Below are 23,725 nucleotides of genomic sequence, written 5' to 3' on the forward strand. Positions count from 1 at the left end.
AACATGGTAGTCTATATGCAGTTCTTTTAAAAAAAAGCAAGCATCCCCCCTAAGAACCCAAAACCCACCACCCCCCAAAAAACCAAACGATAATAAAAAATCCCAACAAAAAGCATGGTTGTAAGTTTGTTAGATCATGAAGAATTGTTGTGGAGCACACTCTTAAAATTTGGGTTCATAGGGCTTGTCAAATTTGGTTTATTGAAGTAAATATAATTTTGACATGGGACAAAGTTGCAGCTTCTGTTCTGGGGCAGAGTTTTGTTAATGCCACAAAGTTGCAGGAATTTTCTTAGAAGGCAGTACTTGTGGAGCAACATAAATTCAGGCTCTTGCATTTTTGTCCTGGCAGTGCTAGCACTCATGTTGTGCGTCAAGGAGCTGCTCTAACAGAGTTTATATGCTTTTTATAGACGTTTTCTGGCTGGATGTTCAGCCAGACTGGGTTTCCTATTGTAAGTTGCTGTAGCTCCATAGTTACTCATATTTACAAAATGTGGGAAGCAGAATTGTGGGGCTGGGAGCTGGTGAGATTGTGCTTTTCACTAGCATGGTAGATGCAACCTACTTATGGAGATCTGAGTTCCATTTATTTTCTAAAGCTGAAAATTTCATCTGCTTATACTGCATTCTTTGACTTCTGTTTTTTTACTCTGTACCATGCACATCCTGGAGTGTATGTTGTCTGCCTCCAGGACTGCTGATCTTTGGCTGTAGAATTATTTTGGTGGTTTTGCTTCCAAATGGCTTCACTTCACTGATTTGTCCCCACTATTGCCATGTTTTTCCATATCTGTCAGTGTTCAAGGTCAAGTTGGATGGGACTTTTGGCTACCTGGTGTAGTGGAAGGTGTCCCTGCCCATAGCAAGGGGGTTTGACTAGTTGCCTGACTGGGTTTAAACCACGACAATGACCTTTAAAGGATTTTCCAACCCGAACCATTCTAATTATAATTCTTTCTCACTGGAGAAAGACGAATGATTAACTTCCCTGCTTTCCCCCAAGAGTTTTGTATGCTTACTTTTGAACTGACCCTGTTGTTTGTTTGCTGGTGGTGACTAATCACTTTGTTGTTATATAAAATTCTCAAAGTTTATTACTAAGCAGTGTACAGTGACACTTCCCCTGAACACTTGAACTTCAAAAAAGTAAAGTTTTTACACAAATAAAGCTGTTTAAATTACAGGAATAACTTGCTAATTTTTGACATCTGATTTAGAGGAATAGCAAAAAGAAAGGGTACTTGGTTCTGAAGGTACTGTGTCCAAAGTTGTTAGTATGCAAGCTAATGTAGTAAACCTGTTTGCTTTGCCTCCAGTGGTAGTAGTGTGGCTACTGATAGTCAGGTACAGTTAAGTAGGAGAAATTACCATCTATTTCAGAGCTTCTGAAGACGTTAAAGACTTGCTATTAACTTCAATGAAAGCCTTTTCACTTTGAGTGTATTTCATATAAAATGTTGGCTTTTTTTCCCCCTGATTTAATAACAGGAACCTGGGTCTCATCTCTACATCTGTCCATTTGATCAAATTGCTTCATGGAATACAAATCAAAGAAGAATTGTTATTGACTGGTAAGATTATGGATTTTGTTAAACATGTACCCTGCACTATATTTTGTTATGTGGGAAGTCTTGTGGTGGTATGATGTCACCTTACTGATGCAGTTTTTTCATAGATTTGTTTAATTGTTTTCTTGAATTGCAGTTAAGAATTTGGGGGGAGAGGAGAGAGTGGTTTTCTTTACGCTGCTTGAAGAAAATCCAGCCTCAGATATAGTCCAGTTGTATTTTTGCTCAACTGTTCCCTGTAGATTGTTAAAGGAAATATATGTGGAAACTTCTTTAAAATTAACCAACCTATTTGAATTGCAAAAGGGAAAAGTTCCTGTAATATCTCCATTCCAGATACGTTCTGCTGTTTTACTGTCTTTTTGTTTGATCTGCAAACATAGTGAAATAAAGGAATACTAACTTTTTATTTTGATGACACTTGAAATAATTTAGATGATTCCAGGAAACAAATTTTGGCTGTGACTTTTATGATTTTTTTTTTTTTTTTTTTCATTTCTGTACTGTGATTGCTGGCCAGTCAGGGTAAGTGCCAAGAACTAAGCACTGATCTGAGTAGTGTTCAGATTTCCCTAATGGATGAGGGTTTTTCTTCATTCAGTGAAGAGAAAATCTGACTGCAGTATCCCTTCTTAATGGCAGTTCTTGCTCCTGATTTCTAGCAAACTCATTTCACTGGACATTAAGACATTTTCAGTAATTTTCTTCTTTATAATCTCTTTCCCTCTGTATATTTGGAGCTTGATACAGGGCATTGGATCCCAGTCTTTACTGTCTGTGGTTACAGAGAGTAGGGAACATTTGTTTTTTCTTGCTACTTTTATTTCTTTTCATTCCCATTACTTGGAGGAGGTTTTTACTGGGTTCCTGTTGCTGCTTTATATCATTTTGTGAAAACAAATGAAACTACTGTCATACTTTAACTTACCCTCAAATACCTCTATAAAGCTGGGAAAGAGCACTGTAGTCCAGGATACTCTTTTTCTCCTTTTGCTGCTATAGTTGTCTCAAAATGAAGCCTTTTAGGCATGTAACAGTATTGTGCTTAAGCCATGTTCACTCCTTCATCTGTTGCTGGAATCCTTCTTCCAGGGAAGGATTGGTGATGCACAGCCCTTCAGTGTGGGAGGACCAGAACCAAACCCTGTGTGGCAAAAAGAGGGCTTGATCAATGACTGTTAAGAGGAGGAACTGATAGCACACAGGAGTGACTTTCAAGCTGTGTCGCACAGTTGGACAGGGAGGACTGGGAAGAGGCATGAAGGGCAAGAATGTCCTGCTCTATAGTTGTGAACCTCTTCCTAGATGAGTAAGAGAAAAGGAAAAGTGATGGGAACTGAAATGCTTTTTTTGTCCAGCCTGATGTTGACCCCAAGGACGAGGGTCCTTGACAGCAGCAGGCTCAGAAGGCTGCCGTGGGGAGTTCCCACCTTCAGCTTATTCAGAGCTTCAGGAACTGCAGCATGGGAATATCACCTTTCACTGGTGCCTCCCAGCATTTGCAGGAGAGCGAGCAGGATGTACCTGTCGTTGGTTACATGCATGGCTTGATATTTCCTCTTTAATCTGGTGGCAACTGACTTTTCCTTGATGGGTTGTCATATGCATGTCTGCTGTTCTGCTGCTGTTGGGGTCTGAAGAAGCAGCAGTGAATGTTAGAACACCAACCCCTTCCATAGGGCATACCTTGGAAGTTAACAGTTACATTCCACTGTGGATTATTAGTCATACTTTCAAAAGAGATGCAAAATTGGATAGTGCTGTTGAAACAAAAGAAACCCCTGAAATTAGTAAATATTACTGTGTTTATTAGCTGTATTTCTACTTCATGATTGATTTTCCTTCTCATATTTCACATAGGAAATCAAGTCACGGGACTAGAGTAGCAATCTGTTTTGTTCTAGCAGATAGTTAGGTGTTAAGTGGAATATTTCAAGTTGTTCATTTAGATGCGTGTCCCATTTCTGCCTTTAAATGGCTGCTTGGATTTGATGATCCCTCTTGGTGCCTGTTTATATCCTTCAGGTATTTTAGATCCTTTATTGTTGGTTGCTTCCATAGCAGCAAAATACAAGGATAAAGCATTAATGCTGTGTCACAAAGTGAGCAACACTAAATGTTCGGTTCGTGTCCCTGTGAAAAATTCCCAGAGCAAATCATTGTAGGCTGAAGAAATTTGAAGTTCATACATTATTGTATTTATGAAGAAGAGAGATTGAAAACTCTTTATGCAAACTGAAAAATTAGTTTAGCCTCATCTGTGGTGTGTTTTCACTCTTTATCCATTGGTAACTGTTAAGACTGGTAAGTCTGAATGGTGTGATAGTTTTTGTACTAAAGTTCAGTGTAGTGAAATTTGTAATGGATAAAACCAGAAATGAAATAAATTATGTATTCTCAGGCCACTGCTGTGACCAGTGTGGTATTTCTAAGGGAGGAGACATGATCAAAGCAGCAAAAAAGGAAGTGCTGTGCAAAGTGATGCGATTATAAACTGTTGCTAAGATTTATTCAATTGAATCCAGACTACTTTGTATCTTCTTTGCTAGGAGAAAGACTTTTTGTAATAGTTTATCTTAGGCCCAAGTGTTATATTCATGGCTAATTTGCCTCTTCAGTGTATTTACTGTAACAATTCTAATACAATTTTTCAGCCTTTTTCTTTTTTTTTAAACACTGTTAAAAGCTAGATGAATTCCTGAAAGCTTGTAATGTACTTGTTCCTGCCAACTGTAGAAAAAGTTGTTGTTTGAGTATATGGTATGCCACTGAGACAGTGGGCCAGAAAAGCTGCAGGTGAGTTAGTATGTCTGTCCTGGAATATCTCTTTAAGGCTTCAGAGAAGTTTAAAAATAACCAGTTAATTCTTACATATGGCATATAAAGGTTGTCCAACTCCACCTGCAAGCCAGTCATCCCTGTAGTAATATTCTTTGTATACATATATTAAAAGAACATTTTTCGGCCCTTCCTGTAAGATGTTGCTACAGGTAGCTGTTTGGCCCCTCTCTTTCTCCCTGCTTACCTCCCAACACTAGTTGCATTTCATAGGCTGGTTTCTCTTCTTGTAATTCCTTAGGATACCTAGTATTAATTTGTAGTGAGCAATTCATATTATGTAGTATTTAGAGAAGAGAGCTTGCTCTAAGGAGTTGCACAGTGAAAGCCAACAGCTAGATTAGTGCAGGGGATTGATAGGCAATGATGCTAAACAAGTGTTTGACAATTTGCTAAATGTCTAGACAGCATCAAGACTGATTTGTGACAGGTAAGTCACACATACTTGTAATTGCGCCAGCAGTCCTCCCTCTTCTCTGCAAAAGATAGAACTCCAAGTTCTATCAAGCAGAGAAAAATTCAAGTGCTGTACTTCTTGGACAGTATCTGACAACTGGGTTTCACCTTCATGTTCTTGTACATGCTGAAGGTCTAGGAAGTGGATGTGGAGCTTGGATATTCCTGGTGGGGAGACAGACAATGACAAATACTTCTCCCTTCTCCCCAATTCGAAATTAATTTGGATAGGGATTGAAGATGCAGGAAATCCGTCTATTCATGTAGAAATGCTGCAGTAAGGTCTGTTACTTTTTTTTTTTTAAAGTGATTTGAGACCATGGTCTTCCAACAAATCATTAAGTGTCTGCAGAGTATAGATTTAATGGAATTTTCGTAGTACCCTCTGCATATCCCTTTTGTTTTAATTTAATTAAAAAAGAAAATCTCATCATAACAAGGGTTTTTGGTTTGGTTTGTTTTTTTTCCTCTGCTGTGGGTACAAAGATCAAGAACACTTGCCAGAGGAGCAGGCTGATGAAGCTGCCAGATGAACTTTAACTGAACTTAAAGCAGACCCAGATCTCTTAAGAGCTGAGAAGTAGTTCAGTATGTTAGGGATTGCAGCAGACGTAGGAAATATCCTTGTCAGAAACCCAAGTAGAAAATCTCCTTCACTTCATAGCATGTGTCTTGGTTTGGTTGTGAGGTTATTTTTTTTCCTTTTTCCTATGGCAAATCTTAAGCTTTCCAGCAGAATCTAGCAGACCTCAGGGAAGGTACGTTGAGGTTTGTTGAGATGATGGATCTTTGGATTCCAGAGTGTGAGATCTGGATTTACGATTCATCTCTGAAATCTGGAAAAAATGGATAACTTTGTTTCTTCTTGATAAATTGCAAGCAAGGGCATAACTGTTTTGAAGCAAGCTTATATTCTATAGGCTGTGTCCCATCTGATCCTTTCATCGATTTCCACCCCTACCCCATCCTGGACAGAAGAGCTTTAATCTTTTTTGTTTGTAAATAGATCTTCTCAAACCTTTCACCGCTTCAAAATACTGCTGATGCTGAAGAATGTACTTTGAATTCCAGCATAATTGCTTAAAAAGCACTTAGCTGCCAAAATACTTTTCTCTCCTCTAGGATAAAAAAGGCATTGAATGCCTGATAGCTGCCCTTCATGGGACAATTTGTTGTGCAAGTTCTCTGAATGAGTTGATTGTCCGCTCTGAACAGAACTGAATGCAACTTCACCATATCAGCTTCAGAGCAATACTGTGTTGTTTGTGTGTGCCTGAGAGAGGTGCTCTGAGCATCATGCCAACATTCCTCAGTTTCAGGCTGCTGATGATGCTTGAGCTAGCTTTAAATCAAGTAGCGTGGGTATTGTTATGCTGTCCTGATACCATCCTTCTTAAGTTTTTAGGGGTTTTAATCTACCAGGGTAAGCCGCATAAAAATGCGTTAATGGGAAGATGATAACAGCGTCTGTTCAAAATCGGGGTCCAGATGTGCCAGCTTTGTTGTACAGAAGTTTAGGTCATTCACTGCTCTTAATGTTATGAAGTCCAGAAATGGTGGGTAGATTATCATGGATGAAAAGCTTGACTCCTTGAACAGGAATTTGGTTTTGCTTCCAATTTTCTGAGAAATGTTCAGGTGTAGTTAAACTGCTACAGATACTCTATTCAGAACAGAACTTAAAACATTCCTTTACAAGCAGGGATGAAAGATGATTCTATGTAAATTTTTTAATACTGGGCTTATTATAGTAACTTGATCATTTTCTGGTAGGATGTTCAGCAACATGAGTATCATATGCCTAACACCTGTTCACAGCTCTTTTCTTGAGGGAGGATGTGTAGGAAAATATGGAATATCTTGTTTTAAACATTTTACAAATGCTCTAAATGCCGTGTACTTACAAGGGAGCTATAAAGAAATGCTTCTCGCTTTGAGCAGAAGAGCAGGAAGCCTGTGATGCTTTTCAGGTAAAGACCACCTGAAACCTGGGTTCAGCTTCAGTCAGTGTTCTCCAGGTATCAAACTGATTTGGACTTGATCAGCTACCATGTGTATTTTCTTTTAGTTAATGAAAAAGCAATTGCTCTTGACCCATTGCTGCCTGGTAGGTTGATTGTGGTCTAGGAAGAAAGTGCATTGAAAGGTAGTTTTTAATCTGCCCTTGTGGAAGAGTCATACTCTGCAGAAAAACCGGCAGTAAGTAACCTTGGAATTCAGAACTCTAAAAATAAAAACATCATCACTCCTTCACAGAGATTAAAAAAAAAAAAAAAAGGGCAGGAGAGAGAGTGTGTGTGTGCTTCAAAAAGAAGAGGTAAGGAACCTAGGCTATATATAGCTTTCAGAGATACTATTTCTTGCAGAAGCCAGATAGCTTAGAAGTATTTCATCTTTTAAATAAGAAGGCAAAACCTTTCTCCCAGGGTCTGCAGGAAGACATCACATGATTGAGCAAAGAAAGATACTTGATTACTTGAACTCTTGAAGGTGAAGGCATGCTGTGTTTAAAAAGCCACTGAGTTCTCTGCTGTAGTTCATGTAGTGCTAGAAAATCATGTTGACATTTTCTTAAGAAGTCCCCGAAAAGAAATGAGATCAGAAATTCACAGCAGCTGCACTGGGTAGCTTATCTGTTCTAAAAAAATGGTTGTTTTCCAGGCTTTACAGAAAATGGGATGTTTAATCGGATTATTTTGTTTCCCTGAAGAAGAATCTAAGTAAAATGGGGGGCTTTGAGTAGCTATGTTTGCAAAAGTATTCTTCAAAACAAAAATGAATGAATAACTCTTAAGTGATTCAGATAATTTCTACTTCCTCAAAAGACGATAGGAGAAATAAACCAGTTCTGTCCTTACTAGTGAGATGAAACATGGAATGTTTCTTTGCTCTTACCTCTTCCTAGTTCTGTGCTCAACCATTTGCTAGTTGGAATTGCACTGGAAAAATGGGACTTTTTTTGATGGTGTGGAAAAGCAGGGGAAGGTGACATTCTCAAACCTGCCGAAGAACACTAAATTGATTTTCCTTTATTTTTTTTTTTGAGTGGGTAGCCATGCATCCTTACCCATTTCTTGATTCTTGTCAATATTCATCTGTCTGTCCATTTATTTTCTTCTCCTGGATGGCAGTGGCAACAGCAGCACTTACGCTTTTGGTTCCGCTAAAAAGGCACAATCTTCGCAACTGGAAAATGAGCTAGAATTAAATACTCAGAGTTTTTCAGAATGTGTCAGGTGGTATTTTTGCAGAACTCATTAGTTTGAAAATCAGGGCTAGATGATTCAGTGGGCTTTCATACTAGCATAGGAGTCTATCTATGGCCTGGTTTTGATAACTTTCTCTTCTTTTTTTTTCCCCTGTACCTTACCATTTGGCATGACTGGTCATTCAGCACTGTATTTTAAATTACCAGGAATGAGAAATGGAGTGGTCAGCTATGGAGCTTAGATAGCCTTTAATGAATGCCAGTATTGACCAAATGAGCCTGGCCCTTCTCCTTTGTGCTTCTCGTTTATTTCCTGTTTGGTATCTTTCATGTTTCTGTTTTGTTCTTAAAAAAACCCAACACATTCATCTTTCACAGCTTTTTGTAGTTCTTTAATCATGTTGCTCTGAATGGTTTCATTTCCAAAATACTGCTTGTGGTTTATATATGAAAAATAAACATTTTAAAATATGCCTGGGAAGTGTGAGGGAATGGTAGATTTTACTAGACAGATATTGCAGCATGGTGAAAGCATTTGGAAAACTATTGCTCAGTTTTATTGCCTGTAAACAGAGATCTTTTTTGCTGTCTGGACAACAAGTGTGGAGACACAGGATTGGTTATATGGATTTCACTGTAATGTGACTACAGTTGGAGAAGATGTAACTTTTAAATTGTATCCTGCAGACTCTCAAACACAATGGCTACTATATTTAAACCAGCAGGACTAAGGAAGGAAAGTTAATCCTTCCTCTCATCCCACATCAATGCCCTCTATATTTATCTGTTGAGGAGAATGCATGCTGTTTTATTGGGGATTTAGTTGTTGGTTTGGTTTTGAAATATTTTTGAGAGCAGATACTATAAATTATTACTCCAGATTTTTGCACGAGTCATATGTGATGGGCTGGTTTACGTGGAATGAGAGAGCAAGTGGTTATAAAGCTTAAACCATTTTACTTGTCATACAGAGTCAAAACATCCTGAACTGTTAATAGGTGACATTTGTCAATTTAAGTTCATATTAGCTTTTCTTTCAAGGGAGAGGAAGTGGGAAAGAGTGGTTCCTGAATGGACCCATAGTCCATGGAGTGCTGAACGTGCCTCAGTTGCTTGGCAGAAAAGAAAATTTAAAAATCTGCACTTCCATTTATTTTTGTATTTGGGGTTTCCTTTTGCTTACTGCTAGGATAATTAAACTACTTCTGTTTTACAGCTTAAATAAACCAGACATTAATTTAAACAGACTTTTTTTAGCCAAATAAATAAAGGACAGCCCTGATCATAAGACTTGCCAGTTTCCATGTGTGATCTTTGCTTTGTCTGCTAGGCTTTTTGTATGGAGGATTGGTGCCAGTACTTTGCTGCCACTGTTAAAGTAAAAACTGTAATTACATTGTCAAAATAATATTTATAGTATTTTCGGGGAATAATTGTGGGAGTGTGACAAATATATTATACTCATCAAACTTTTATGTAAACATAAGCATGAGTTTCTTATTTGAGTTATTGGTGCTGTTTTTGGCCTTTGTGTTTTCCCAATCTGTAAAAATAATATTGGGATTTTCATGGTCTTTGTAGCATTTACAGAGTGTATGCTGTAACAATCAGTTGATACATTATCTGGTGGAAGTAAACTGCTGTTTGCACTTGTATTGGGATTTTGGTTTCATGTTTCCATAGCTTAAGAAAATCCTGTGTTTTTGTTGAGTCTTGCTATCCCCTAATTATTATAGCTCAGAGCATTTTACTACTTTACCAAACAGGAAAGTTTTAAGTAACTGGTTTGTTCTCTTGGTACCACTTGGGGTTGGTCAGGGGTAGTTTTTTTGTTTGGTTGGTTTTTTTGGTTTTGGGGGGTTTTGGTTTGTTTTTTTTTTTTTGGTTCCTTTGTATTTAGCTCATTGATTTTTATTTTTTTTAATTTTTTTTTTTTTTATTTGAAAGTGAGTCTGAGTGCTTTCAAAAGGTGACTATGTGTCTTCCAGAAACATCTGTACTAGGAAGTACAATGTTTTCTAACAGTAGACAGTTGCCCCTTTGCTAGTTAATGGTGCAGGCAGGACTCTAGGCATTCTTGCTGCTGGGCAATGGTAAGTTATCAGATGCAAAAGTGTTCTGGTTCTTCCCTATACTGCAGTTCGAAGTTTACAAGTGCTCTGTCAGTGCTGTGTTTTGGTGAATACTACCACAGCTTTTGAATTAATTGTCTTCAGAACATCTACATCAAGGAGTACAGCCATGCAAGCTTCACCCTTCCTAGGCATGTCAACCTGCTGCCACCTTCTGTGGGCCAGAAGGTTCTCCTGGTGGTCCTCGTATTTTCAACCAAAAGCCGTTAAAGGCTGTGGAAAGACTGATTTGGGTGGACCTTGGTTCAGGTCATTGTTCCAGGTCTTTGGCCTTTGGCCTTTTTTTCAGAAACTGCAAAATAAGGAGCCAACTTTTATACCTCTTTCAGCTGTCTGAAGAAGGAAAAGAGCCAAACCTGGACTAAGACATGTCAAACTGATAAATTATCTAGAGATAGCAAACACTGAATTCTCTTAACTCTTGTGTGTGTAGTATTGTCCATGTCTGCAGTGGTCAACCCTTGATCTGTGCAATGCAGGTCCCACACTTTGAATCTTGTGCAGTGTGTACAGGCACAACTAACTGTACCCTACAGGGTTAGTACAGTAAAACATATTTATGTGATTCAGCAGTAATTGTCATTTTGAGTAAATGCCAGTGTTACCGTGTCTGTTTTGCATGCTGGGCTTGGCTGTGACTTCTGGTATTAATATGGAAATTTAGACATGACTTAAGTTTTTATTTGTATTTTTTATCATTTTATCTGGAGTGGAGTGAGTTTTGCAGAGTGCAAGTTCAGATCCATTGAAGAAGAACAGCTTTAGGACAAGGGGCACTATTTAAATGCAACATTTTCTTAAGGGGGAGGCAAGGAGGGGAAGAATGAGAGTGGGGCTTTCAGCAAAGCCTGTATCATCATTACTAGACGCTTGATAACACAAGCAACTGTAGTTGTGGGATCTTGTGTCCAAATATAGTAAGCTCCAGCTTGCTGTGTTTATGCTTTGTTTGTCCTGTGGAAGACTCCCCTCTTGATTTAAAACCTTTTCCTAACTTTGGTCTAAGTGTCCTACCAAGTTTGAATCTTGATAATGGGTTTTTTCCTACCTTGGGCTTGATTCTGTACTTTAATCCTGTTGCTTCTGCAGTGGTTGGCTGCTTTAAGCTATGATGAACTGAATTACTTTATTTACTGTGGACTGTGAGCATAAAAGTGTATTATTGCAGTGGCTTGTTGAGCACAGTTTGAACTACAGACCAGGTCCTGCCTAATGAGGTTCCCCTGTCAGGTACTGGTGACATGGATGGCATTGGTAGCAGACTTTGAAATAGTGACAGAAAAGCTCGTACTTCCCAACAGTTCGATGTTTTTTGGACTGATGATCAAAACTGTCTTTTTCGTGGTATTAATGGAAATGGTTTTTGATTTCTGTACAGGGAAACAGGTGGTGACTGTCTCAGAATCAATACAAATAATTTTGCTCCAAGGAGAGAGACTAACCTGAGCTAATATCCTTAAGTCATAGCAATTAGTGGGTCAGTGGGCCGTCTTGTAGGTTTCCCTTTTCTTGTTGCTGGTACTGCTTCTTAGGCAGTATGTTTTGTTTTGTTCTTCCTTCTGCAATTTGGAGGCTTTCTAGTACAGCCTGCCAAGATGTTGCTGATTTATGACACATGCATAGTGGTTCTATAATGTGGACTGATATTCACTTGGAGCACAAAGGAAATGGGAGTTTGCTGATGTCTATTTAATTAGAATAGTTTCTGGTTACTTTAATTGAGGCTTGAAATGAACAGTAATGAATGTATTTCCGTGGACCTTTAAATACAGTGTTCTGTAAGCCCTTTCCTTCCTTCATTCCTTGCTCTTTACTGTCTACTGCCCTACAAGCAAATAATGTCAACAAGATTCATACTGAGGCAGGTTTCTCATCTACATAAATATATGTGAATCAAATTTGCAGAAATATCTGTAGACTTAAGATGGTCACCAATGGTTTACTGCGAGGGGGTAAAGGTGTGTGGAAATTACTGTTCTATACTGGATGGAAAATGTATTCCCTGCCTTCGGGTGGAAAGGCTGTGGTGTTTTTGCTTTGCTCTGACATTGTGTGCTGAATCGCAGCTGCACTGGGAAGCTCTGGTGTGAGTAGGGCCATCATCTTTCTGATCATCTTACCTTGCAGCAGCTGCTCTGTGGCTGTTTCTAGCTTCCCTCTACATCAAAGGCAGGAGGAGGAACCAGTCTTTCTCTCATAACGTGCTGCTAGGCTTTCACCAGAAATGGGCAGACATCGATGGGTTTTGCCAGTTACATACCATCCCTAATAGGTCCTGTGGTTATCGGCAGTGATGGGCATAGTGCAGGTCACATGATTCTTCCCTGCTCCTCCTTCACCACAGCTTCTCTTACGGCTATTGTGGAGAAGAGATAATTTTTACAATAATGTATCCTCTACATTATGTTCTTATAGAACTAGGTGGTTTTTGTTTTACTCAGCAAGGATGTCAGGATCATAAAATCAAGGTGGGAAGCAAGGGGCAAACAAACCTTTTAATTCAGAGAGCTTCATGAAGACAGGGTGTCCTAAAGGTAATGTAGGGAGAAGGAACTTAACCTCTCACAGAGGCTGGAGAGTGCTGTTACTCCTTCCTCCAGGGAAAGTGAAAATGGAAGGGAGATGCAAATGAGGTGGAGGAAGATTCAGGGAAAGAGAATAATGGGAGGCATCTGCTCTTTGGGTAAGCGATCATCTGTTTGGATAAAAACAAATGATAAAACATTTGGATTAAATAGTTACAGTTATGTAGAAGTTCACCATGGCATTCTCTCGGCCTTTTGATTATTATTGCCACGACACAACCTCCAGACTCTGGTTAATGAGCATTGTTCTGGTGGAAAAGGAGAGTACTGTCTCTAACCGGGGCTTTCTGGATGCCTACTACAAGACATTTTTTTTCCCTTCTGCAATATCCTTTTTTGCTAGCAGTTTTGGGCTTGAAGAGAAACACCATGTGCCTGTCTTTCACTTTCCAGTTAGAATTTTAGGGAATATTGCCAGTGCAGAAAGGAAAAGTTACAAATTTATACCAGGAGACATCAAGTTGTTTCCCTTTCTGCTGCCCTCTGGGCATACATTGAGTGTGATATCCAAGGAACCGTCGTAACAGGGCAATGAGTAGCTGCCTTTATAGGTGTAAAAGAAGGTAGTGCCCAAAATGTGGATGCTGTTGGGTGTCCCAAAACTATTACTGTTTATTAATGGTGGAATGCAAGTAAACATACTGAATGTAAGTTCACTTGTGGATTTCTGTCTATTGCAAAAGGACCATGATCCATTTATTAGCCAGGTACGGATTATAAATGGCCCAAAGTGTGTGTGGGAAAGTCTAATATCCTTTCCACAGGCTTACAGAAAAAGACCATTTAGCTTTTCTAGGGAAAATATAAGCACTTTGGTGGAAATTTTGGTTTAAATGAAACAACAGCCACACTATGCCATCAAAAATAATTGGAGAAATTTGCTCATGAGCTTGGTTAGTATTTTACATGTTAATCTTTTTTTTCCTTTGACCTATACAAGGTATCATGCAGTAGTTGTGTCATATGGTTAGATACCACGAATAACACATAGTGGGTGGCCAGTCCTTCTTGTTATTTTTCTTGGTTTCCTGGCATGGTTTAAGTCCATGTTGAGACTCCCCAGTACTTCAAACTTGCTGATTTTGCTACAGCAAGGTCTTTAAAGAGACATTGTCTGTTAGATTTAGGCTCAGTTTCTAGGTTGCTGGAGGAAAAAGATTTTTACATCCTAACGCATGCAGGAAGCTTATAAATGCAGTTCCCAAGTCTGCAAGCACTTAGATATGTTTTACTTTGCATAGGAGAGTAATCTCAGGCATGTGTTTTTGCTATTTGTGGGGATATAACAGGAGTACCATTTATTATACCTTTAGACTTTAATAGATAATTTATTAAAGAAATTAACACACTTAAGATGTTTAGTTTCTAAAAATGATGCAATTAAAATACCAGAAGATAAAGAGAGTGCCCCTCTTACTGTATTTAATAACTATTCCTAATGCTGTATGAATTGGAATCATTATGAAACTGATCTCATGTCAGTCAGTGGGCTGTAAAACTACTTTTTTCCTAGTAAATGCACAAGTAAGGTTGGTTTGAAATGATTTATTTTTTTTTAATTTACCATTATGAGATCTCATTAGAACTAAATTTGCATGAGAGGCTAATTTTATTGAGTGGTCTGATGGTTTCTTCCAGCTCCCTTCTAATCCACTTGTAACTCTACATTTCTAATGGCATGGTGGGGATTTTTCTTGCCGTTCGGTCAAATTCTCCTTTTAGTAAGAACAAAGTGTTTTGCCTAGACATTTGTCTTCCAAGAACAGAATGGTTGTCCAGTCAGTGTACATACTGTTCTGTTAATATTAGAGTTGGCATTTCTGAAGCGAAAGAAAAAAAGTTAAAAGCATTACTTTCTTTTGGAGGTGGAGAAGATGAGGAGTGGGAACAGAAACTTATTAAACACAACATTCCTGGTATTCCACAAATGGTAAAAATGGGTTACTAGTCTGCACTACAGCAAGTGCAGTATGATCAAGGCAGAAATATAATCGGTAGCTAGACATTCATTTTATTTACAGAAATAAAATACTAAGCACTATTTTAATAACTTTAAATGACAGAGCCCATATATGCATTGTACATTCAATTTGAGCAGTCTAGACAGACTGTTTTCCAAGGAAAATACATTTTCATCAGTATTTGTGGTATGATTCATGGTGGTGAAGAGGCAAATAACTCTTTTTATGACTGGAAGTTGCTTTAACTTGCAGCCACAAGGAAACAAGTCAATAACTGGATGATAGTGGTGGAAACTAGCATTTTGTAGTAATAGAAGTCTACACCTTCTGCTGAGTTGAAGGTTATAGTTTTCCAGGGATGGCAATACATCACAAAACATTCTGCCATTGTTTACAAACAACCAAAGGTGGTCTGTGCAATGGCTCACAGTCTACAATTCAGGTTTGCAAAACTCATAGCTGATTTACAAGGTGTGCATGCTGTTGGGAGGCTGTGATTTGGTCTAAGTACTTGCAAACCATTGTGCTTGCCCCCAGTATAGAGGGGGCACGCCAGCTATGTCTTTCATGCGTACTTAATGGTTAGTAAAGCATTAAAGTGTAAAAGATATGCAAGTTTGCTAGACTTGTGTTTGCAGTCTGGTAAGTGATGCTGTACAGCTTCAGACATTGATTGCAAGACATGCTTTGATTGCATTTATTTTATATCTCTATGTAACTCCAGTAAAGGCACAGGATTGCACTATCTCTGTGCTGTCTACCCCAAATAAAAAGAATGAAAATCTCTTTTTATGACTGTTGTAAGCCTCTGCAACTGAGGCCAAAGTGATTGGTGAGCAAGTTCATGGGCTCCTGTTCTTCCCTAGAGAAATTGTAGTAAGAGTTTGACAGATAAGTCTGATTATCTCTCAGGAAAAAAACTCATGTTCTGTAAGTAAGACATAAAAGTGTGTATGAATATGAACAAATAATATGCATAATAATATAATAAACCAAAATAGACTACACAACATATTGGTTGTGTGTAGCAATTTAATGAGGAAAAATACTGGGGGGGAAGGGGGGGGGAGGTGTGTGTGTGAGGGTGAGAAATTGTAGTTAATCTTGTTGATAGAGGCTTTCCAGCAGTAAGTTCTTCTAACTTTGTTTTCTAATTTTTAAATGAAAAGCACACACTAAAGTTTGGTTCACATAGTGTGTGATCAAAAGAGATTGGAAGGAACAAATGGAGCTGTGATTTTGAAGGTACTGAGCTGGTGGAGTGCATTTAAGGCATCTTTGTGCAGGGCTGTAAGAATCAGCTGCCTCACTTGTTGCATGGGTGGCATTGAGCAACTCTAAAAGATCAGTTTACATGTAGACAAACATTTAGGTACCAGAATTCGTTAGGAAAAGAGTTGTTGTTTCCCCTGTATGGGTTGTCCTGTGGTATAAAGAGGTTGTTTTTGTAGAACTTAGAATTCTCTGTAACCCACTGTAGGTTCGTTGTGAAACCTGAGTATTTGCATTTGCTAAGGAGCATGCTACTTTTGTAGTAACCACTGATATCTCAAAGGGGGAAAAAAGTTATTCAGCTCTTAAGGCCTATCTGTGTATCAGAAGTTACATCTTAGTAAATGTAATTTCACAGTGGTTGACCATCAGGTTAAAAATAGCCTTGTTGACCACACACAGTGTAACTTTTTTAAAATTAAGGTTTAGCTGTGCTGATAGCTACAGAATTATTTGTTAAAGTCAGTGCTTATAGACACCAGCAGGTAGGGAGTGGACTTAAGATGTTAAATAGGTCAGTCCTATGGAAAAGACATTTTTTTATACTTATGAGTAGTAATACTAGCTAATGCAGCTGGAAGGAATGGCTGGCAGTTATTTTTAGCTTCCTAAAGATCCATACATTTTCAGGGGAAAAGTTCAATAGTTGTCTTCTTATTTTCTTCCTTTTATTTCCGTTACTTTTCCTTCCCCTTTTCACAAAGCATAAGGTTTATTGAGTGGATGGCAGAATGGTTTCAGCTGGTATACTGTGCAGTAAGTTGGTTTTAATCAGCTTTTGGATTTTTCTTGCCTTTGCTGTAAGGACAATTACATTGTTGGAGAGGAGAAAAGCAGTATGTGTATTCTACAGATTTCTACGCATAGTTGAATCATAAGTTGCGGCAGTCAAGTTCAATAGTTAAAACCAAAATAGAAGCATGGAAATTGATGCTAAGAAGAGACTTCCATAGCTGGGAATGCAGTGCTTTTATTGTAGCATTTGCATTTTTTAACATATGTATACCTTCCTGTGAATTAATAGTTCTAGTTGGATTTTTCGGGAGGGGGGGGGGGGTGGGGGTGCATGTGTCTTTTTTTAGAGCATGAATACCAAAGTCTAGGTTTGCAACGTTCGTATCGTTATTTCCTGTCACTTGGTAGCTTGGTGCTAGGCTATTACAATTTTTTCTGGAATCATCCGTTAAATGGTGGGAGAGAAACACTGCGTGTAAGATATTTGTATGCTTCAAGTCCATCAGGTGTATATTTGGGGTTGGGGGAAAGTGTTTGGTTTTGGGTAGTGCTTGTTTGGTTTTGATGCTTTTTTTAAGTGTAAGGACGCAGGTGCTACTGTGATAGGATACAGAGAACATGCTACAATTAGCTACTCTAGTTGCCATTCAGTCTGGCCTTGAACACTGCCAGGAATGGGGCAGCCACAGCTTCTTTGGGAAACCTGTACCAGTGTTTCATCAACCTCATCATTAAAAATTTCTTCCTTGTATCCAGTCTAAACCTACCATCTTTCAGTTTACAAGTGCCCCTTGTCCTGTCTCTACAGGCCCTGGTAAAAAGTCTCCATCCATCATTTTTATAAGCCCTCTTATATACTGAAAGGCTGCAATACGGTCTCCTGGGAGCCTCCTCTTTTCCAGGCTGAACAGCCCCAGCTCTCTCAGCCTGTCTTCATAAGAGAGATACCCCACCCCTTTGACCATTTTCATGGTCCTCCTCTGGGCTTGTTCTTACAGGTCCATGTTCTTGTAGTGAGGACCCCAGAGATGAACACAGTACTCCAGGTGGGATTTCACAGTATAGGTTGGTCTAGCTTGTTGGTGAAGACCCTCTTGTCTCACTTGGCCAGGTGAATCTCATCAGCTCCCAGCAGACCTGGCTTCTCAAAGGTAGATCCATGATCATATAAGCTGAAGCATAAATATTCACTCTCTGGTATAGCCATATTTGTCCTATGTCATTGACCTGACATCACAGTAAGTACTTTGAAATTAGTTAAGTTTTGTGTAATATGAATTACTTTAGTTTTTCTTTTCATAGGGAAAAGGAGTTCAGACACTGCAGAAGCAGTGCAACAGTTGCACTGTAGTTGTGACAGAATTGATTGGACAGGTTGTGAGCTAGGTCCTGTTGTATATAATCTGTATCCAGTAGCTCAATTACTTCAGGTGTTTGTAGATTCACATCTTTTGAATGGCTGAGATTCATCAAGTAAAATTAATTGGATGGGAAAACGTTGCATTATCAGAGCATCGTCCTTTTTTGCTTATTTGTGAACAGATACAGTATCTTTTGTCTTTCAGATTAAATGCTTTCCCATATATTGATTTACATCTTCCAATTAAAAGAAAGATGTTAACTATTACTGGTTAAAACTAACCATTTACAGGTGAAACTGTTTTGTTTTCCATGGTACATCCACAGAATCTTGACCTTTTCCTGGATCCTTCTTGCTTGTTCAGGAGATTGCAATTGAACAAGGGCAGTGTTAATTGAATACTTGTGAAAACAAGTATTAGGACTCCAATGTGTTAATGGAGAATTTGTTGATATTTATTATTGTACTGCAAATGTGTTCATAGCAAGGCAGCAACTTCTTTTAAAAGATCTTTAACTTCTCCCATTCCCACCTTCCCTGCCCCCCCACCCCCGGGCTGTAGTATTAGTATTTTTTTTGACAACATAAGCTCTGATAACCAAGGGGTAATTGACAGCTGAAAAAGATCAAGCGACTTTCAGGTAAAGCAACCTCATGTCCTTTGAGAGATCTTTCTCATAGCAGAGCAAGTGAGGAGTTCACCAAGAGAAAGAATATCCTATTCCTAGGATTTAGTGCTTTGTTGGCTTTTTTCTAGCAGGGAAGTTTTTCCATAAAATATCTGCTAGAACAGTAGCATGCCCATGCTTGCTGTCCTTCAGAAAAATTCTGAGTCGGCAGGATGGGAACCAGATGGATGGGAGAAGCGGAAACATAATGACAAGCAGAAAGTAATAAAAAAGAGCAGATGTGCAGGGAGACAGAACAGCATAAAGGAGAATATGATTCAAAATGCATTATGGAGAGAATATACATACTGCAGGCTTAAGAAATATATATGGAAGAAAATTACTTACTATTCCCTAAGCCCAAGTGACCTCATTTTAGACGTGCTTTCTTTTTGTTCCCAAGAGGACATATGCCCAGATCTCTGTAGGAAATCTGGCTGCCAGCTGGCCCAGCACCTTTTAAAGAGTCCTAATTTTGTATTTGCAGACCCTGGCAGTATCAGCCACCTTCATCTGTAATGGGCTGCTCATTGTAATATCTGTCAAACTGCATTTTGACATTTAATACTAAGTTTCTTTGCCAACCTATTAATAAGGGCCAGGTTTTTGAGAGCTGTCAATAGGGCCAAAAAAAGTGTTTTAATTTTGTGAGGTCTGTGGGTTCAAGCTTTTGTTTTACATGAATTTGCGCCTTTTGACAGACTCTAGGTTATTAATGTGTATGATGAAATATTATCTTCCTGCATTTTAAGTCTGTATTGAGAGGAGGCTGGAATAAATCCTTCATAGTAGTAGTAGAAATCTGCCATATTAAATTCAGTGTTAAAATCGGTGGTAAAGTTATTTGGAGTACTGGAGTTTTTCTGGGATAGAAGTCAAAAAGTACTGAGCACATCATCATATTGTATAATGACTTGTCCAGCTAACCAGAACTTAATGTGGGTAGAGAGTGAACAGATTCAGTTCTCTTGCTCTGGCTGTACCTGCTGCAACAAAATTTTCAAGCTGTCTCTGGCCAGCATAGGGAGGGTTCCTGGGGCGCTCTCTTAACACCAGGCAAAGCTGCTCTTGCAGAGTTCAGGTGATGACAGACTACCTATTTTTGTTAATTTAACAAGAGGAAGAAAGCCACCTCAGATCTGGAAGAGGCAGAATGACCACTGCCATGTGGCAGCCACTGGTTCAGCATGGGTCTGCTTCAGTTTGTGCTAACTGTAGATCCAGGCTTTCACTGATGTCAGTCTGTCTTAAACCTTGACAGTTAGTTAATTCTTGTAATCACTAGTAGCCAGGTGTTTGATCAAACCATGTTTGATATTCCTATAAGTCTGGGGAAAAAGCTGGATTTGTTTTGGGTATAATTCTGGAATACTTCGTAAAATTATTTGCATTGGAAGAGAAAATGCAAATATGCATTGAGAAAATGCAGTGAAATACTTCACCCTAAGCTTAATTGAGATGGATTCTGTAGTATACAACCATGATGCTGAAGTTTGTCATTTATTTGAAATTTATTAGTGGTTCTTTGAATTCCTGTTAATATATATTCTGGGTTTTTTTTTTCAGCTCTTCGTTGTAGCCTCCAGTTTCTTGGAAACATTGCAGCAGGAAATGGAGATTCCCAGAATAGCATTTGGAAGTGTGCTTTCCCAGATCTCTTCTTGTAAGCATGGATGCGGGTTGTTGTTTTTTTTTTTTTCTCCTAATGTAATTTCTGTGGTTATATTCATATCTTTTCTACACGATAGTTGTGCCTCTACTAGCACTATGAAGCTTTGAAAAATAACTTTGGTGAGAATGTGATGGTTGAGACCATATCCTGTAGATGGTTTTTTTGTTAGTCAACTACAGAGGTCAGGACCTTTAAAAACCGCTTGCTCTAAACTAACAGTAAATTGATTTCATTTAAGAGAAATGGGAAGAAAACTTCTATTTCAAATTAGAAGCTTCAAACATAAGCTTTATTTAAGAGGTATTTTTAAGTAGTTGTACTCATCTGGTGTCCTCGGCATAAGAAGAACACGGAGCTGTTGGAGCAAGTCCAGAGGAGGACCACAAGGATGATCAGGGGACTGGAGCACCTCCTGTATGAAGACAGGCTGAGAAAGTTGGGACTGTTCAGCCTGGAGAAGAGAAACTGTGGCGAGACCTCATAGCAGCCTTCCAGTATCTGAAGCGGGCTTACAAGGATGGTGGGGAGAGACTTTTTGTAAGGGACTGTAGTGATAGAAGAATGGGTAATGGGTTAAAACTTAAACAGGGTAAGTTTAGATTGGATATAAGGAGAAGGGTGGTGAGGCACTGGAATGTGTTGCCCAGGGAGGTTGTGAATGCTCGATCCCTGGCAGTGTTCAAGGCCAGGTTGGACAGCCTTGGGTGACATGGTCTAGGGTGAGGTGTCCCTGGCCATGACAGAGGGTTGGAACTAGATGATCTTAAGGTCCTTTCCAATCCTAACCATTCTATGATTCTATTATTTTCAAGAACGTACCTTTTTCTTTATTCCCTTTGCTGCTATGGAATCTACAGAGGTGACATAATCTTTGTATATTCTAATGATTCTGCCTCCCTCCCAGCCTTAGCAGAGTATCTTCCTGGAGGTTCAATTACATATGTGTAATGAAATATTGTAAGTGTTTGTGTGAAGACGTATGACAATACTGTTGATGTGTTTGGTCATTTTTTTGTAGTAAGCTAATAACAAAGGCACTTCCATTCAATTTGATAATCATTCTGAGCATATTTTTGGAGCCTACTTGTCAGTGCTGGATGTAGAAGTACCTTATGATAATAGAAGCAGATGATCATTATTATGGTTTCACCCAATTTCTAGAGCTCCAGTTAATTCCAATTTAGCATTAGTTTTGTAAATTGCCGGTTAAGTTTGACCTTCAGCTGGAATTTGGATGTTTTTCTTTGGAGATAACTTCTATCCCTCTTAGGCAATAGCAAACACATAATTTTCTAAAAGACAGCAAGGAAAAACAACCTGGCAAGCTGAATGTCACTAGTTTGTTTTTCCATGTTCATTTGTAACTTACTCTCTAAACTCCTTATTTTCTCTTAAAGGACGTGCCTAACATGCAGTGATAAGAAAATTGTTGCCTATTGTTGTATGGTCCTGTTCACCTGTCTTAATTCAGAGAAGGTGAGAGAACTACTGGATCCTGGGAACTTGACTGTGGCTCTTCATGTCCTGAAAGTCTACAAAGAGCAGTTGGAGTCTGAGTGGTCGTATGTATCTTTAGATTATTCCCTGCCCCCTCTAAATTAAGTGTTTTTTCTGGTGTAAATCTCTGTATTAAAAAGTCAAAATTTGTGACACTACTAATAGTAAATGAAAATCTACTTAGAAATTAGTAATTTGGTACAGACGTAACTTTCATGATACTTTCACTGACCATTTTGATTGCTGCTAAAATAAGACTACATTTTTGTTGAGGGTATAGACAGGAATTTTAAAATCATGGTGGGTTTTTTTGTTGTTGTTGAAACAGGGCTCTAGAATCATGGAATGGTGCAAACTAATTTATACTCGTGTGCTGGTTTGTGTAGATTTTTGAAATAAAGTTAGCACACAATATAGTCTTACAGACTTCAGTTATTGGGTCATGGTAGGAAAACTTGTATGACTGCTGCTCGTGAGTACTGCATAAAACGTGGGTGGGGTTCTTTGTTTTTAACAGATCAGTTGTCTACTGCAACATGCAATCATTTTTATACCAAGGCAGAGAAGGTGTTTTATTTGTGAATATTACATGTTTCGTTTTCATAGAGTTAAGAGCACCCAGTCAGTGGTCTTACTCCATTGAGTTTTAATGTGTTTTGCTAGTGGCCATTCTTGTAAATACTGTCATCAGTTACGCATTTGAGAAATGTTCTGCCTTGAATCAGCAGGGATACCCATTCTGTTATTTTTTTAGATGATGCATTTCAAGAGGATAAAAGTTTGTATTTTTTTGTAACATTCTTTTGAAGGTCATATTGAAACTGAAAATTCAATTAGGAAGATTTGTCAGGGTTTTACTAGTTACTTGGAAAGTCTCCAAACAAAATTAAGATGATCAAATGCAAAGCAACTGTCATTTAATAGTTTGCTTTTGTACTGTAAAATGACTTCAGAATTATTGGTGGCTGTTTTTTTTTTTCATAACCAGGTCAATTTGCTTAGGACATAAATAGTTTTCAGAAAGCCAAGTTTCAGGATTAGGCAAGCAGACTTCTGTTTCAGAAGTGACAAACTGAGTCTTCAGTTTTGGCATCTGTCAGTATAAATACATGTGAAAGATTGCTTTTCAGATAATTATCTTGATTATCCTTCATTTTCTTTATCTAGCAAAGATATGCTGAAATGTATTTTGAATGAGAGATGAAAGCCAGGGAGAACTGGAAGAGGTGGTCATGGTGTTAAATTTATATTTTGAAGGTAATTGCAGAATAAATGGAGCATCAAAATAAATGCCAAGGTGTCGTGGTTTAAACCCAGTCAGGTAATTCGTTCGCTCACTTCCCCCACTTTCTTGCCCTCCCGCTGCTCCCGGAGGGACGGAGAGGAGAATCGAAAAGAATGCAACTCCCACGGGTTGAGATAAGAACAGTTTAGTAACTAAGGTATAACACAGATCACTACTGCTACCACCAATGATAATAATGATAAAGGAAATAACAAGGGAAGAGAATACATCATCTCACCACCAGCCGACCGATAACTCGCCCCCCCCAGCCCGACCAAGCTCTGACCGATACCTCCTCCAACCCCGCAGTCTCCCAGCCCTCCCGGCTAACTCCCAGTTACATCCTGGGCATGACGTGCTGTGGTATGGAATACCTCTTTGGTCAGTTTGGGTCAGGTGTCCTGTCTCTGCTTCCTCCTGGCTTCCCCTCCTCCCTGGCAGAGCATGAGGCTCACAAAGTCCTTGGCCAAACCAAAACATCGCTT

General features: G+C 38.8%; 1 protein-coding gene across 5 annotated transcripts in view; it reads left to right on the top strand.

Annotated features, from left to right (window-relative positions):
- ATXN10 (ataxin 10) overlaps positions 1-23,725 on the top strand; it is a 112,152-nt gene that overhangs the window by 6,541 nt on the left and 81,886 nt on the right. For 4 of the 5 annotated variants that reach the window (XM_062634933.1, XM_062634932.1, XM_062634931.1 and 1 more), the window contains 3 exons: positions 1,492-1,574; positions 20,353-20,449; positions 21,856-22,020. In XM_062634933.1, coding sequence (XP_062490917.1) covers positions 1,492-1,574; positions 20,353-20,449; positions 21,856-22,020 — 345 coding nt within the window. The remainder of the gene's footprint in view (positions 1-1,491; positions 1,575-20,352; positions 20,450-21,855; positions 22,021-23,725) is intronic. The other variant, XM_062634934.1, reaches the window with a different exon arrangement.

Source organism: Pezoporus occidentalis, unplaced genomic scaffold (genome assembly GCF_034315485.1).
Source record: "Pezoporus occidentalis ecotype Australia unplaced genomic scaffold, CSIRO_AGI_Poc_V1 ctg44, whole genome shotgun sequence".
Classification (NCBI taxonomy): domain Eukaryota; kingdom Metazoa; phylum Chordata; class Aves; order Psittaciformes; family Psittacidae; genus Pezoporus; species Pezoporus occidentalis.